General features: G+C 41.3%; 1 protein-coding gene across 1 annotated transcript in view; it reads left to right on the forward strand.

The window, feature by feature from the left end:
- The window catches only part of LOC110532676 (calcium-binding and coiled-coil domain-containing protein 1), a 21,660-nt gene extending 6,110 nt beyond the window's left edge, over positions 1 to 15,550 (forward strand). The window contains exons 4-15 of the mRNA XM_021616767.3: positions 1,681 to 1,883; positions 2,165 to 2,377; positions 4,322 to 4,470; positions 7,600 to 7,669; positions 7,848 to 8,003; positions 8,491 to 8,745; positions 9,101 to 9,226; positions 9,707 to 9,802; positions 10,113 to 10,200; positions 10,473 to 10,744; positions 11,453 to 11,538; positions 12,173 to 15,550. Coding sequence (XP_021472442.2) covers positions 1,681 to 1,883; positions 2,165 to 2,377; positions 4,322 to 4,470; positions 7,600 to 7,669; positions 7,848 to 8,003; positions 8,491 to 8,745; positions 9,101 to 9,226; positions 9,707 to 9,802; positions 10,113 to 10,200; positions 10,473 to 10,744; positions 11,453 to 11,538; positions 12,173 to 12,200 — 1,742 coding nt within the window. The 3' untranslated portion in view covers positions 12,201 to 15,550. The remainder of the gene's footprint in view (positions 1 to 1,680; positions 1,884 to 2,164; positions 2,378 to 4,321; positions 4,471 to 7,599; positions 7,670 to 7,847; positions 8,004 to 8,490; positions 8,746 to 9,100; positions 9,227 to 9,706; positions 9,803 to 10,112; positions 10,201 to 10,472; positions 10,745 to 11,452; positions 11,539 to 12,172) is intronic.
- The last annotated feature ends 1,313 nt before the right edge of the window (positions 15,551 to 16,863 follow it).

Consider the following 16,863-nt stretch of genomic DNA (forward strand, 5'->3'; position numbering starts at 1 on the left):
TTACACTGTGACAAGTGTCCTCACAGTAGTTTACAGACTTTATGTTGTGACAAGTGTCCTCACAGTAGTTTACAGACTTTACACTGTGACAAGTGTCCTCACAGTAGTTTACAGACTTTACAATGTGACAAGTGTCCTCACAGTAGTTTACAGACTTTACACTGTGACAAGTGTCCTCACAGTAGCTTACAGACTTTATGTTGTGACAAGTGTCCTCACAGTAGTTTACAGAGTTTACACTGTGACAAGTGTCCTAACAGTAGTTTACACACTTTATGTTGTGACAAATGTAGCTTCCCTTTGTAATCTGTAATGGTTTGCAAGCCCTGCCCCATCCGACGAGTGTCAGAGCCGGTGTCATATGATTAGATTTTAGTCCTGTATTGACACTTTTCCTGTTTAATGGTTTGTCGGGGGGCATAATGGGATTTCTGGTAAGCTTCCGGGTTAGTCCCACTCCTTGAAAGTTGCAGCTCTAGCCCTTAGCTCAGTGTAGATGTTGGCTGTAATCCATGGGCATACTAATGTAAAAGGGCAGGCCGAGCAGATTACCTCATTTCATTCCGGTTTGCTTTGTGAAGCATAAACAAAATAAACACGGAATAAGTCGAGACACACCGAAAGCCGGGACTCCACAGATCGTGAGGATGTCTTATTTGTCTGTCAGTGACCTACCGTTATTTATCACCAACCCCGAGAGTCAAAATGTTTATTTAACACAACGTTTTCACCAAACATCTACAAGGTAAGCTTCCATTTGGTCTGTGTTTGAGCTATAGATACATGGGGAGGTATGAAATGAAACCTTTAGGTTGGAAGGAACAAATCCAGCCTATTGCCAATGCTATCTGATGATGTATGACTTAATGAAAACATTGAACGTCCACAGAGTGACTATACCTTTGCACATGAAAAATATGATGAAACACTTGGATATCCCCTGTATGTCCACCGACACCACCACATTGTCTGAGAGAGGTTGGTGTTGTAGAAATTCTGTTTTTATACTGAACAATAACTTTTAGGTTCATCCAGTGTGCAATTACCACATTCGGACAATTTGGAGAGGTTGAAAGGACACTTGAATGTACCCTGGATACTTCATAACACCACCACAATGTTTGAGTAGGGTTGATATGATAGAAATTGTGTTTTCATACTGAACAAATAGCGTTTTTGGATTGCACTTGGAAACGGACACTTGGAAACATCCCGTGAACACACCTGACACCACTTACTAAAACATTTGCCCATTTCCAGTTCTGAGGTCTATCAATCCCATTTTTTTCCTGATATTGTTCACATGTTGTGGAAGCCATCTGATGTGTTTCCAGCTCTGGGCATCAATAATTCACTCATAGCTTGTTAATGAAAGATTACAAAAAAAAAAAACAATAAAAAAAAGATTATTTTGTGTGTGCTTGATCTTGTGTATTCTGAACTACGTAACTCCAATCTATTTTCTGATGATTTCCTTATCTCCCAGATGTCTTCTTTCCAAACATACCAAGTTTTGGCATGTCAGAATCATGTAATTACACATGAATAGCAGTTACTTTTGGGTATGTCTATTTAGGCGTAAATCTAGATTTTGTCATTACATCTAAGAGGATAAGCATGTAGACATCTAGTTAAATATTCCCCTGACCATTTCCCTTTACCCCTCCCTCCCTCTTGCAGCCTCCTACCTGCCCAAGCCCAGTTCCCAACAGTACCAGTTTGTGTACGTGGATGGGAAGGGTGAGGTGTGCTCTGCCAGCCCCCAGTTTACCTTCAGTGCCCCCAAGCCTCTGGAAGACCTGGTTACCCTGGAGGAAGGAGCCCACGGAGAGGAGGGAGGGACTGACATGCTGCTGGTTGTACCCAGGGCTGAGCTACTGCAGGTGAGCAGAGAGGAGGAGGTGGGGTGTAGTTAAGGAGGAGGGGGATCAAAATGCTGCTCGTCGTAGCTAGTGCTGAGCTACTGCAGGTGGGCAGAGAGGAAGTCTGAGCAGGGGGGAGAGGGAAGACAGTAAAGGGAAGTACATATTTCCATCTTTCACTTCTAGAGAGAGTGAATGAAATTGGATATGAATGAAAGTGGATAAAATGTATAAACAGAGGTGGTAATCAATACCTCATGTTTTAGGGGGACTCATTTTCTCTCTTTCTCTCTCTCGATCAGAGTCGCCTGCAAGAGTGTCTGCGTGAGCGGGCCGAATTGATCCATGCGCGGGAGGGGGCAGAAAGGATGAAGCAGAGAGAGAAGGAGAAGTACGGGAAGGCGAGAGAGGCTTGGGACAGAGGACGTGAGCAGCTGGAGAGGAACATCTCTGAGCTGAAGGAAGAGCTGCAAGAGAGCAGAGACAGGATGGAAGAGATGGAGAGGAGGCAGGAGGTAATGTAACATTACAAGACAGGGTGTCCATGCCAAGGTTGTTTGATTATGTCCAAGTAGCCCCAGTGTCTGTGTAAAATGTGATTTGACGTAGCTAGACAAGATCACAAACCCCAGATGTAAATGATCTTGAAATGTTAAATCCCAAAACAGCAGGAGTACATTTGCAGGTCTAATGTGCATTTCCATCTACAAGGAGGCTCAGGATACCATACTTTATAGAATATATACAGTTAAAGTAGGAAGTTTACATACACCTTAGCCAAATACATTTAAACTCAGTTTTTCACAATTCCTGACATTTAATCCTAGTAAATAATTCCCTGTCTTAGGTCAGTTAGGATCACCACTTTATTTTAAGAATGTGAAATGTCAGAATAATAGTATAAATAATTATTTATTTCAGCTTTTATTTCATTCATCACATTCCCAGTGGGTCAGAAGTTTACATAAACTCAATTAGCATTGCCTTTAAATTGTTTAACTTGGGTCAAACGTTTTGGGTAGCCTTCCACAAGCTTCCCACAATAAGTTGGGTGCATTTTGACCCATTCCTCCTGACAGAGATGGCGTAACTGAGTCAGGTTTGTAGGCCTCCTTGCTCGCACATGCTTTTTCAGTTCTGCCCACACATTTTCTATAGGATTGAGGTCAGGGCTTTGTGATGGCCACTCCAATACCGTTTACTTTGTTGTCCTTAAGCCATTTTGCCACAACTTTGGAAGTATGCTTGGGGTCATTGTCCATTTGGAAGACCCATTTGCGACCAAGCTTTAACTACCTGACCGATGTCTTGAGATGTTGCTTCAATATAGCCACATAATTTTCCCTCCTCATGATGCCATCTATTTTGTGAAGTGCACCAGTCCCTCCTGCAGCAAAGCAACATGTTGCTGCCACCCACGTACTTCACGGTTGGGATGGTGTTCTTCGGCTTGCAAGCATCCCCTTTTTCCTCCAAACATAACGATGGTCATTATGGCCAAACAGTTCTATTTTTGTTTCATCAGACCAGGGGACATTTCTCCAGAAAGTACGATCTTTCCACCCATGTTCAGTTGCAAACCGTAGTCTGGCATTTTTATGGCGGTTTTGGAGCAGTGGCTTTTTCCTTGCTGAGCGGCCTTTCAGGTTATGTCGATATAGGCCTAGTTTTACTGTGGATATAGATGCTTTTGTACCTGTTTCATTTAGCATCTTCAGAAGGTCCTTTGCTGTTGTTCTGGGATTGATTTGCACATTTCGCACCAAAATACGTTAATCTCTAGGAGACAGAACGCGTCTCCTTCCTGAGCAGTATGACGGCTGCGTGGTCCCATGGTGTTTATACTTGCGCACTATTGTTTGTACAGATGAACATGGTACCTTCAGGTGTTTGGATATCGCTCCCAAGGATGAACCAGACTTGTGGAGGTCTACAATTTTTTTTCTGAGGTCTTGGCTAATTTCTTTTGATTTTCCTATGATGTCAAGCAAAAAGGCACTGAGTTTGAAGGTAGGCCTTGAAATACATCCACAGGTACACCTCCAATTGACTCAAATGATGTCAATTAGCCTATCAGAAGCTTCTAAAGCCATGACATAATTTTCTGGAATTTTCCAAGCTGTTTAAAGGTACAGTAAACTTAGTGTATGTAAACTTCTGACCCACTGGAATTGAGATACAGTGAATAATAAGTGAAATAATTTGTCTGTGAACAATTGTTGGAAAATGTACTTGTGTCATGCACAAAGTAGATGTCCTAACCAACTTGCCAAAACTATAGTTTGTTAACAAGAAATTTGTGGAGTTGTTGAAAAACGAGTTTTAATGACTCCAACCTAAGTGAATGTAAACTTACGACTTCAACTGTAGATTTTATATCTTTATCTCTTTCTTTCTTGCTCTTTCTCTCTCTCCCTTTGTCTCTCTCTCTCCTGTCATCTCTCTCTCCCCCATTACAGCAGGTGGAGGCGTCAGGGGAGGCCTTGGCTCAGGAGAAGAGTTCCATACTGGCCAAGAAAGCAGCCAACAAACAGCGAATCAGAGAGCTGGAGGATGACATTAAAGCGCTAACTCTGAAAGCTGTGGAACGAGAGACTGAGCTGGAGAGGTCAGAGACTTTCTCGATCTCCCTCAACGTCAATCTTAATCCTTCTTTTGATCTTTCTCTATCTCCAACAACCTCAATCTCAATCCTCCTTTTGATCTTTCTCTATCTCCATCAACCTCAATCTCAATCCTTCTTTTGATCTTTCTCTATCTCCATCAACCTCAATCTCAATCCTTCTTTTGATCTTTCTCTATCTCCATCAACCTCAATCTCCATCCTTCTTTTGATCTTTCTCTATCTCCATCAACCTCAATCTCAATCCTCCTTTTGATCTTTCTCTATCTCCATCAACCTCAATCTCAATCCTTCTTTTGATCTTTCTCTATCTCCAACAACCTCAATCTCAATCCTTCTTTTGATCTTTCTCTATCTCCAACAACCTCAATCTCAATCCTTCTTTTGATCTTTCTCTATCTCCATCAACCTCAATCTCCATCCTTCTTTTGATCTTTCTCTATCTCCATCAACCTCAATCTCAATCCTTCTTTTGATCTTTCTCTATCTCCAACAACCTCAATCTCAATCCTTCTTTTGATCTTTCTCTATCTCCATCAACCTCAATCTCAATCCTTCTTTTGATCTTTCTCTATCTCCAACAACCTCAATCTCAATCCTTCTTTTGATCTCTCTCTCCCTCTCTCTCTCTCTCTCTATTTTTCTCTTGTTCTCTCTTCTGCTCTCTTTCTCTCTCTCTCTCTCTCTCTCTCTCTCTCTCTATTTTCCCCTTGTTCTCTCTTCTGCTCTCTCTCTCTCTCTCTCTCTCAATTTAAATTCAATTTAAGGTGCTTTATTGGCATGGAAATTATATGTTTACATTGCAAAAGCAAGTGAAATAGATATTAAACAAAAGTGAAATAAACAATAAAAATGTACAGTAAACATTACACTCACAAGTTCCAAAATAATAAAAGCATTTCAAATGTCATAATATGTCTATATACAGTGTTGTATTGATGTGCAAACAGATAATTACAAAAGGGAAAATAAATAACATAAATATAGGATGTACTTACAATGATGTTTGTTCTTCACTGGTTGGCCTTTTCTTGTGGCAACAGGTCACAAATCTTGCTGTTGTGATGGCACACTGTGGTATTTCACCCAGTAGATATGGGAGTTTATCAAAATTGGATTTGTTTTTGAATTCTTTGTGGATCTGTGTAATCTGAGGGAAAAATGTGTCTCTAATATGGTCATACATTTGACAGGAGGTTAGGAAGTGCAGCTCAGTTTCCACCTCATTTTGTGGACAGTGTGCACATAGCCTGTCTTCTCTTGGAAGCCTGGTCTGCCTTCGGCGGCCTTTCTCAATAGCAAGGCTATGCTCACTGAGTCTGTACATAGTCAAAGATTTCCTTAATTTTGGGTCAGTCACAGTGGTCAGATATTCTGGCATTGTGTACTCTCTGTTTAGGGCCAAATAGCATTCTAGTTTGCTATTTTTTTGTACATTTTTCCAATGTGTCAAGTAATTATCTTTTTGTTTTCTCATGATTTGGTTTGGTCTAATTGTGTTGCTGTTCTGGGGCTCTGTGGGGTCTGTTTGTGTTTGTGAACAGAGCCCTAGGACCAGCTTGCTTTGGAGGCTCTTCTCCAGGTTCCTTTCTCTGTAGGTGATGGCTTTGTTGTGGAAAGTTTGGGAATCGCTTCCTTTTAGGTGGTTGTAGAATATAACTCTTATTTTCTGAATTTTGATAATTAGCAGGTATCGGCCTAATTCTGCATGCATTATTTTGTGTTTTACGTTGTACGCAGAGGATATTTTTGTAGAATTGTGCATGCAGTCTCAATTTGGTGTTGGTCCCTTTGATTAATTATTGGTTGGTGAGCCGAACCCAGACCTCACAAGTATTTTTTTTACAGATCCTAATTGGTATGTTGAATTTTATGTTCCTTTCGATGGCGTAGAAGGCCCTTCTTGCCTTGTCTCTCAGATTGTTCACAGCTTTGTGGAAGTTACCTTTGGCGCTGACGTTTAGGCCGAGGTATGTATACTTTTTTTGTGTGCTCTAGGGCAACTGTGTCTTGATGGAATTTGTATTCATGGTCCTGGCAACTGGACCTTTTTTGGAACACCATTATTTTTGTCTTATTGAAATTTACTGTCAAGGGCCCAGGTCTGACAGAATCTGTGCAGAAGATCTAGGTGCTGATGTAGGCCATCCTTGGTTGGAGACATAAGCACTACATCATCAGCAAATAGTAGACATTTGACTTCAGATTCTAGTAGGGTGAGGCCTGGTGCTGCAGACTGTTCTAGTGCCCTCACCAATTCGTTGATATATATGTTGAAGAGGGTAGGGCTTAAGCTGCATCCCTGTCTTATCCCCCAGCCCTGTGGAAGGAAGTGTGTGTGTTTTTTGCCAATTTTAACTGCACACTTGTTGTTTGTGTACATGGATTTTATAATGTCGTATGTTTCCCCCAACACCACTTTCCATCAATTTGTATACCAGGCCCTCATGCCAAATTGAGTCAAAGGTTTTTTGAAATCAACAAAGCATGAGAAGACTTTGCCTTTTTTTGTTTTGTTTGTTTGTTTGAATACGTGATCTGTCGTACAGTAATTTGGTAAAAAGACAATTTGACATTTTCTCAGTACATTGTTTTCGCTGAGGAAATGTAGGAGTCTACTGTTAATGATAATGCAGAAGATTTTCCCAAGGTTGCTGTTGACACATATCCCATGGCAGTGATTGGGGTCAAATTTGTCTCCACTCCACTGGTTCCAAATATTGGAGAATATGCCAGAGCTGAGGATGATTTTTAAAGAGTTTAAGTATAGCCAATTGGAATTTGAGGTGTGTATATTTTATAATTTAATGTTTGTATTTTGTCCTGTAGTTCATTCTCTCTCTCTCTCTCTCTCTCTCTCTCTCAATTAAATTGCAGTTAAATTTATGGGCTTATTGGCATTTGGTAAAAATATGTTTACATTTCCAAAGCAAGTGAAATAGATAATAAACAAAAGTGAAATAAACAAAAAAAGAGTACATTAAACATTACACTCACAAAAGTTTTCTCTTTCTCTCTCTTTCCTCGTCTCCCTCAATCTCTTATCTTTTTATCTGTGTGCTTGTTATTCTTAAACTATTCTCTGGTTAACGCTAACTCTGTCTCTGTTTGTAGGATGAAGGAGAGGGACAAAAAGCAAGCAGTTCAAATGATGGAGGATGAGAAAGAGAGGAATGTTATGCAGGTACTATAATGACTTGGATTTATTTAGTGCTTTTCTAAGTGTTTTTCACTACCAACGTGTAGTGTCTTACCTGGGTGAAGTATAGCAGACATTTTGTGCCCAAACCCTAGCCACACATCATGTCTGATCCCAAACTCCTCATCCTCCTCTTCTTCCTCTCTCCCTGTGTCTTCCTCAGCTCAAGCTGGAGCAGACCGAGGGGGAACTGCGGAGCCTGTCTGCTGAGTTCCAGGGTCTGAGGAGCTCCCTGGCCCAGAGAGACACACATGCCCTGCAGCTACGGGATACCATCACCACCCTCACACACAGACTCAACATGGCACAGAGGAAAGAGGTGAGCCTGGCACCACCTATACACACCATCACCACCCTCACACACAGACTCAACATGGCACAGAGGAAAGAGGTGAGACTGGCACCACCCGTACACACCATCACCACCCTCACACACAGGCTGAATACAGCACAGAGCAAACAGGCGAGACTGGCACCACCCAGAGAGGGATAAGTCCAGTTAATAAGAGGATGTAAGGGATTGGGAGGGGAAAGAACAGAAGACAATGCAACAGGAACATGGCAGTACACATTGCTGTCCCTTGTCCTTACCAGTCATCTAATACAAACACTGCTGTTGAGTTTATTTTAACCAACATTGCAAACTTTGCTGGTTAGAAGAATAGGGATGGGAAGTTGGATAGGGAGGGGTGAGGGTGATTAAAGACAATGCAACAGGAAAGTACCCAATGTCCCATGGCCTCACCAGTCATCTAACAAAACCATGTTATTGTTGTTGAACTGTCATATTGTTGTTGAACTATCAGGCGGAGAGCGAGGCCTCCCTGGCTGAGATGTGGGGCCTGCGGGAGCGTCAGGGGGCCAGCGAGCGTGGTGCTGAGGGCCTGAAGGAAGAGCTGTGTGCTCTGGTGGCCCAGAGGGACCAGGGCCAGACAGAGCTGCACCAGGCCAGGCTCCAGGCGGCACAGCTCACCCTGCAGCTAGCTGACGCCAGCCTGACTCTGAGGGAGGGCAGAGCACACTGGGCCCAGGAGAGACAGAGCCTGCAGCGTACCACTTCGGTAGGACACACCACCGCAGACAGTAATAATCATATGGATGGACCTAATCATATGAATTGGATTACTCAAGTAGTCATTCACCTTGAATGCAAGTAGCAGAATGTCTTAGCAGCAAAATAACATATCAACATTCTTTTGACTGTGTGGTAGCCTAGCAGCAGGTAGCCTAGTGGTTAAGAGTGTTGGGCCAGTTACCGAAACGTCGCTGGTTCGAATTCCTGAGCCTACTATGTGAAAAATCTGTCGATGTGCCCTTGAGCAAGGCACTTAAACCCTAATTGGTCCTGTAAGTTGCTCTGGATAAGAGCATCTGCTAAATGACTAAATGTTAACGGTATGTTTCTCACCCTGGCAGAAGGACAGAGAGCGTCTGGAGAAGCTGATTGGAGAGATGCAGCGGATTGAGGAGAAGCTTCAGGAGGAGAGGATGGAGAGAGAGAAGGTGGAAGTGGAGCTGGGAAGAGAGAAGGACTGTAACCGGGTAAAGAGCAACACCTCCTCTACATTATGGAAATCAACATTTACAGATATGACTAGATACACCAACAAACTTGGAAATCAAAATCAACTCTCTATACACACCAGTGGAGGCTGCTGAGGGGAGGACGGCTCATAATACTGGCCGAAGTGGAGTCAATGGAATGATATCAAACACATGAAACACCTAAAAACGTGTTTGATACCATTCCATTGACTCCATTTCGGACATTATTATGAGCTATCCTCCCATCAGCAGCCTCCACTGATACTGAAATGTGTCCTCTATAGTACTTGCAGCTCCAGGATTGTGGGTTTGATTCCGATAAAATACTTTATTTTGGGTTATTATATATTTCTGTCAACATGCTGAAACCTTCAAACTGGAAAACTAGTCTCTTTGATTACTTATGATGTGCTGTGCTGCTGATCAGGCTGTGTATAGCAGTATATGACTCCTGCTATTGATGACTGCCCCTTGCAGGTGCAGCTGAGTGAGACACGCAGGGAGCTCCAGGAGCTGAAGGCCAGTCTGAGGGTGGCCCAGAAGGAGAAGGAAGAGCTGCTGCTGGAGAAACAGGCAGGAACCCTTCTCTACACCTGTCCAACACTTCAACCACCATTTCCCTTTCCCACTGTCCACATACATTCACATTTCGAAATCAACTGCTATCCCCTACCCACTACTCCAGATGCCCTCTGTCCTTCTGCAATGGGGAGGGAGACATGCGCCCACACACACGCACGCACACACACGCACTTACACGCACACACACACAGAGAGATAAGAATTCCTATGTGTCTAGAGGTGTAGAGGCTAGGGGTTATGTTGGGATAACAGTTGTGTGTGTAGATGAGTGTCTGACAGGTCTCTGCTCTCCTCTGTACAGGACCTGATGGAGTACATGCGTCAGGTGGAACAGAGGATGGAGGCTGTGGCAGACGCCAAGTGGAGCGCTGCAGTGTTCGCCCCCACCAGTGAGCGAACACACCCACACTAAAACATTGTGGACCCGCCCTAACACTGAGCTGTATGTACAGCAATACAGCAGTGCTCATTTGATCTGTGGGCTGTCACAACAAGAGATTCTATTTCTACACCAAATAGAATCTGAGATTAATTCAACCTATCATGAGGTAGATACGGAGACTAGAGCCAGGAGTTTTTCCCCTCCAGGGAGAATTCCTGACCCTTGCCGAGCTCTGTTGATCACTTAACACTGTTGTTTTCCACTCTGTGTGTCTGACAGGTCTCCCTGACAGTTCTCTGTCTGACTCTGAGGATGAAAACCCTGAGGCCCTGCAGCCCCCCCGCCAGCCCTCTCTGTCCTCCCGCCCTCTGGCCCACTACAGCCTGTGTGACCCCCAGGCCCAGCCTGACTCCCTGCTCCCCTCCACCCCCCCTTCCTCCCCCAGGGATATGTCACGGCCCCTCTCCCGAGGGGGCGTAGTCATCAGCCAGCCCGCCCCCCTTTCGTTGCCAAGGCAATCAGGAGATACCCTGACACACAGCTCTGATTCGGTAAGAGGTGGTATCAGATGCTCTTACGCGCACACACACACACACACACACACACACACACACACACACATTCTGGGCTCATATATTGCACAATTAGCCTGGCTGTTTCCTTAGGCTTATAGCCTGGTGATAACATGACTTATCCCCTTTTGACTGTGACTCATTTGGTTTAGTTGTTATCATGTGAAGGTAGTTAGGCCTGCCTGTGCACTATTGCATTATTCTACTATTACACTATTATGGCTTATAGCACTATTATGACTTATTACACTATTGTGGCTTATTATACTATTATATACTATATACTATTATACTATTATGGCTTATTACACTATTATAGCTTATTACATTGACTTATTGCACTATTATGGCCTATTGCACTAAAGCTTATTACACTATTGTGGCTTAATACACTGTTATGACTTATTACACTATTGTGGCTTATTACACTATTATGACTTATTACACTATTGTGGCTTATTACACTATTATGACTTATTACACTATTGTGGCTTATTACACTATTGTGGCTTATTACACTATTGTGGCTTATTACACTATTGTGGCTTATTACACTATAATGGCTTATTGCTGGACATGTATATGGACATGTATGTATATGCTCTCTCTATTTGTGCGTGTGTGTATTTGTGTGTGTGTGTGTGTGTATTTGTGTGTGTGTGTATTTGTGTGTGTGTGTGTGTGCAGGAGGAGGAGGGTGACACAGCCCTATGTGGAGGACACAGCTCTGGAGACGAGACAGCTCTGCTGCTGCCTGAGACCACTGTCCTCAGGTAACACACACACACACACACACAGTCCTGTCATTCCACCCCCCCCCCCCCCCCCCCACACACACACACAGTCCTGTCATTCTCCCCCCCCCACACACAGTCCTGTCATTCTCCCCCCACACACACACACACAGTCCTGTCATTCTCATCACACACACACACACACACACAGGGATGGTATTTACGATGATAGGCTGAGTATGGCTCGCAGAGATGGAAGTTTTCAATATCAGGTCGTAAAAGAAGTTGAATGAGGGTGAGGAGGAGGAGGAGAAAGAGATGGTGTAAGACAGTGTAAGGCACAGTGAGTGACGCAAGGAGGGAGTGAGGGAGGGGATAAGGGAGAACAAGGGGACAGATTCGTTGACAGCAGGCTGTAGCAATGATTTGTCTACAAGCTAGTACCGCAGTCACGGGCCAATTTTCAGCATCATTAAAGCACTCTCCCACCCTTTCCCTCTATATTTCTCCCTCCCTCCATCTCTCACCTCTTTCTTTTCATATGCATTCCTTTTCTACAGTTCTGCTGTGCCTTGACTCCACTACACATTTAGCAATTGTGACGATAAAGATAATGATTGATTTGATTGATTGTTCACCACCTTTCCTTTCTTGGTTGTTCCCTGTCATCCAGTGACCTGGCTGATACCGCTCAGTGGTAGAATGGCGATGCAGGATCAGATCTACACCAGCACTGGCTGTTTGGCCATTACTTTAACTTGCCATTCAGCACACAAGCACACACACTACAACTCACCTCTACTCTTGACAAACTATGTTAATATGCAATTTGCTTTTACATTTTATATGAACTCTTTCTTTGACGAATGACTTTAAGGCTGTTGTGTTGCCCCCATTATACTTAACATGGTCTTAAGAATGACATAATACCTGTTGTAATAGCTGAAATCGTAGTTACGACCTGACATAGCACTGTTATAAAGCGTAAAACATTTGACATTTTAAAGGGTTAATTCGATTTCAAATAGTAATGTTGTATAACAGGGTTATTTCAGTTGCAGGAGGAGTTGATGTTGTGAGCTTTATGGATTGTGTTATGTCACTTTATGAGACATCATGACAGGTCACTAATTAACATAAGTCAGTTATTAAAGGCTCCCTCTCTGATTTCAGTCGAGCCAGAAAGAAATACTGTATAATTGTTTCAACGTTTCGTCTCCTAGAAAAGAACGATGAAAAACATTGCATTTATTTGTTACAGTATATTCATAGTAGCCTGGTTGAGTCAGTCTGGTTGATTAGGCTATATTCACAGTTCTCTCCATTTTTAAATCTAAAAGTTGCTTTTAACTTTTCTGTCTGCGCAGCAAACGTGTACCTCTTCAGAATACTGTAATTATAGTTATTGAAACACACTACAACTATATTAGAAGAATCATTGTAAAGTACTGACACATAACATGATTTTCCTCATATTCAAACCTAAGACTTTATATTATAAGCACTTTCTGTTCTTCATCATTATTTGATTCTTGCTTTATTAATGCTGTCCTAGTGCTAGTTGAGAGGATAATTACAGACAGAGAAGCATCTGAAATGGGAAAAACGGTTGGGGGAAGTTTGGTTATAGAGAGATTAATCAAGATGAATGGTAGAGCAGAATGGTAGTTAGAGTGGTCGGAGTGACATTTTAATGTTCTCTCATGTTTTTATTAATCTCATAATATATTCTATCCTCATCTACATAAAGCTATTGCTCCTGCAGGCTGGTAGCTGTAGAGTCCCTGCAATAAGAGCATACATCATACCACATTTTAACCTTAAGTCAGTGTTTGGTTTTAAAGCTAAATCAATGTATTTGTTATAGAAGAAGTATTTCTAGATGATCAGTTTTATTAGACTAGACGTACTGTACATGGTATGCTCAAAGCTCTGCTTTAGAGTGATGCAGTTCTACATTTGTGCCTAAATAACACATTGGGAAATGAATAGTCTCTTCTTCAGCCAAGCATCATCAGTCTGGCAAACAAGACTTGTAAACGAAGGAATCTCATGATAACATAATGTAATTTATAGATACAGATGTTACAAGACTTGTAAACGAAGGAATCTCATGATAACATAATGTAATTTATAGATACAGATGTTATAAGACTTGTAAACTAAGGAATCTCATGATAACATAATGTAATTTATAGATACAGATGTTACAAGACTTGTAAACTAAGGAATCTCATGATAACATAATGTAATTTATAGATACAGATGTTACAAGACTTGTAAACGAAGGAATCTCATGATAACATAATGTAATTTATAGATACAGATGTTACAAGACTTGTAAACTAAGGAATCGCATGATAACATAATGTAATTTATAGATACAGATGTTACAAGACTTGTAAACTAAGGAATCTCATGATAACATAATGTAATTTATAGATACAGATGTTACAAGACTTGTAAACTAAGGAATCTCATGATAACATAATGTAATTTATAGATACAGATGTTACAAGACTTGTAAACTAAGGAATCTCATGATAACATAATGTAATTTATAGATACAGATGTTACAAGACTTGTAAACTAAGGAATCTCATGATAACATAATGTAATTTATAGATACAGATGTTACAAGACTTGTAAACGAAGGAATCTCATGATAACATAATGTAATTTATAGATACAGATGTTACAAGACTTGTAAACTAAGGAATCTCATGATAACATAATGTAATTTATAGATACAGATGTTACAAGACTTGTAAACTAAGGAATCTCATGATAACATAATGTAATTTATAGATACAGATGTTACAAGACTTTATGGAAGGTTTGCCGGGAAAATATTATTAGTACTGGTTTAATAACACTATATTTTTCATGATTTTCAACCAATACTCAACTTTAGTTATATCGTAATGAAGTTATGTTCTGGTTTAGTTTAAGCTAATGACATTTGATAAGAAGAGAATACTAAAGCTAGGTAATTTAAAGGGGCAATCTGCCATTGTTGTTGTTTGAACTGCAGATTGCCCCCTTTAAGAAAGAATAAGGTGCTAGGGACACTTTTTTCTTGGTATATTTGTAATTTGCTCTATTTGCACCTGTTTTTTCGCAGTAAGAGATGTTTTGGGGGCTATTTTATTTTTACACTTGGATACTCCTTATTAATCCAGTCTGTTATTATCATAATCATTACCATAGTGTTTTGTTTACTCTTTTATTTTTATTTCTCTGATTTTCTTTCTAAAAGTAAATGTAACCTCTCACAACTATCTGATAAGGTTTGAATTGTTAGTCCAAAGGGTTGAGATATTGATTCTACTGTATAGGACATCACTGTGTTCCTTCACACAGAGGTGTAGCTGTAGTGAAAGTGTGACATCTGTCACATATACAGAGCCTTCAGAAAGTATTCATACCCCTTGACTTATTCCACATTTTGCTGTGTTACAGTCTGAATTCAAAATGGATTAAATATATGTTTTCTCTCAACCATTTACACACAACATGCCATAATATGCCATTCACATGCTTTTCTTTGCACATTTATTAAAAATAAAATACAGAAATGCACTGTAATTCAACTGTGATGGACATCATTGATAATTGAAGGCTGTGCTTTAGAGGGTTTTGGAGTACCCCTCTTCGTCTCTACACCCTTTCAGCTCTACCTCTAGTGTAATCTAGTACTACATCTCTATTTGCTACTGTGGGTGGGTGAATTTGACATCCTGGTATGTGCACCCAAAGTTGTGTGGCACTGAGATCTATCCTTTTTGTTGACGTCATTTTAGATTTCTGTGGGAGTTCTATTCTTTGTCTACTGTGAGCTACATGAGTGTATGCTGTAACTTCCTTCCAGGATACCTACCTACGCTCATTGCTATACGGCTCCAGTGGTTTGCTGGTGTGTATGATGTTTTGTTTGTGGAGGTCATCTTACCTATTTAAAAAATGTATATTCTTTGGTATTTATATATAGGGTCATTAAGCGTGTGGATTCGTTTCTGTAATAATAATTAAAAAAACAGATCTGTATCAATTGTGTCTAATGTGCCTGTTTTTGATGGAAGAAAAATATTCAAACATTTTGGGTTGCTTCCTTCAGGGTATGACATTTCTGATACTAATTTGCTAATCACGTCTCATCTTCTCTTCTATCTCTATCTCTATCTCCTCACTCTCTCTTCCATTCTCTCACTCACTCACTCCCTCCCTCTCTTCTCTGACCTCAGACGACATTCTGCGTTCTTATCTTACCCTCCTGCCCCTCTTTACCTGCACCTCTGTCCTTCCCCAACTCCCCCTCTCCTTCATCTCCTCTGCTCCCTCCAGCTCATGTCTGGGGTGACGGTAGCTAATTATAAAATCAATGATGCCGGGCTGCCTAGTTTACAGCCTGCTCTAAAACCTTAACTGGGAAATCAGTGGTGGATTGATGTCTCCCTCACTCTTTATCTGTTTTAATTAGAAATGTAAAAGATATGAAGAGCCAGAGGCATCTTACTAGGATTCGTCTCAAATGGCACTTCGTTTCCTATATAGTGCACTACATTTAATCAGAGCTCTGGTTAAAAGCAGTGCACTATACAGGGAAATTGGTGCCATTTGGGATACAGACATAGGCTTTATGACCTCTGCCAGGCAGGCTGCCTGCCCCCCAGCTCTCTTTGCCTCTCTTACCCAAATCACTTTTTTTCTTCCACTTTATTTCTTGTTTAATTCTCCACCCCCTTTTTTTCTTCCCTGATCCTTCCTAGTCTACCTTCCTCACTCGCCCTTGTCTGTGGTATATTCTCTCGTCTTTCTTACTTTCTCTATTACCCTTTTAAGAGCAGCTCTGTATCATTCCACTCTCTCTCCCGTCCTCCCTCTTCATGCTTGTCTCTTCCTATAGTGAAGGTTTGAAATTGATGATAACTGTTGAGGGTGAAAAACCCTCATTCTTATCTAGCTAGCTAAAGTTATACTGCATCTAAAGTAAATCTGGCTACATCACAATGATGAAAAAAACATGTTTGTCAGACTAATTATTTGCCTCCTTTTGAAATGTCATCGTGTTTGGTGTGACGTTGATTATAAACTCAGCAAAAAAAGAAACGTCCTCACTGTCAACTGCGTTTATTTTCAGCAAACTTAACATGTGTAAATATTTGTATGAACATAACAAGATTCAACAACTGAGACATAAACTGAACAAGTTCCACTGACATGTGACTAACAGAAATTGAATAATGTGTCCCTGAACAAAGGGGGGGGGGGGGGGGGGGTCAAAATCAAAAGTAAGAGTCAGTATCTGGTGTGGCCACCAGCTGCATTAAGTACTGCAGTGTATCTCCTCCTCACGGTCTACAC

The sequence above is a fragment of the Oncorhynchus mykiss genome, chromosome 9 (genome assembly GCF_057628025.1).
Source record: "Oncorhynchus mykiss isolate SJ-2025 chromosome 9, ASM5762802v1, whole genome shotgun sequence".
In the NCBI taxonomy this organism is placed as follows: Eukaryota; Metazoa; Chordata; class Actinopteri; order Salmoniformes; family Salmonidae; genus Oncorhynchus; species Oncorhynchus mykiss.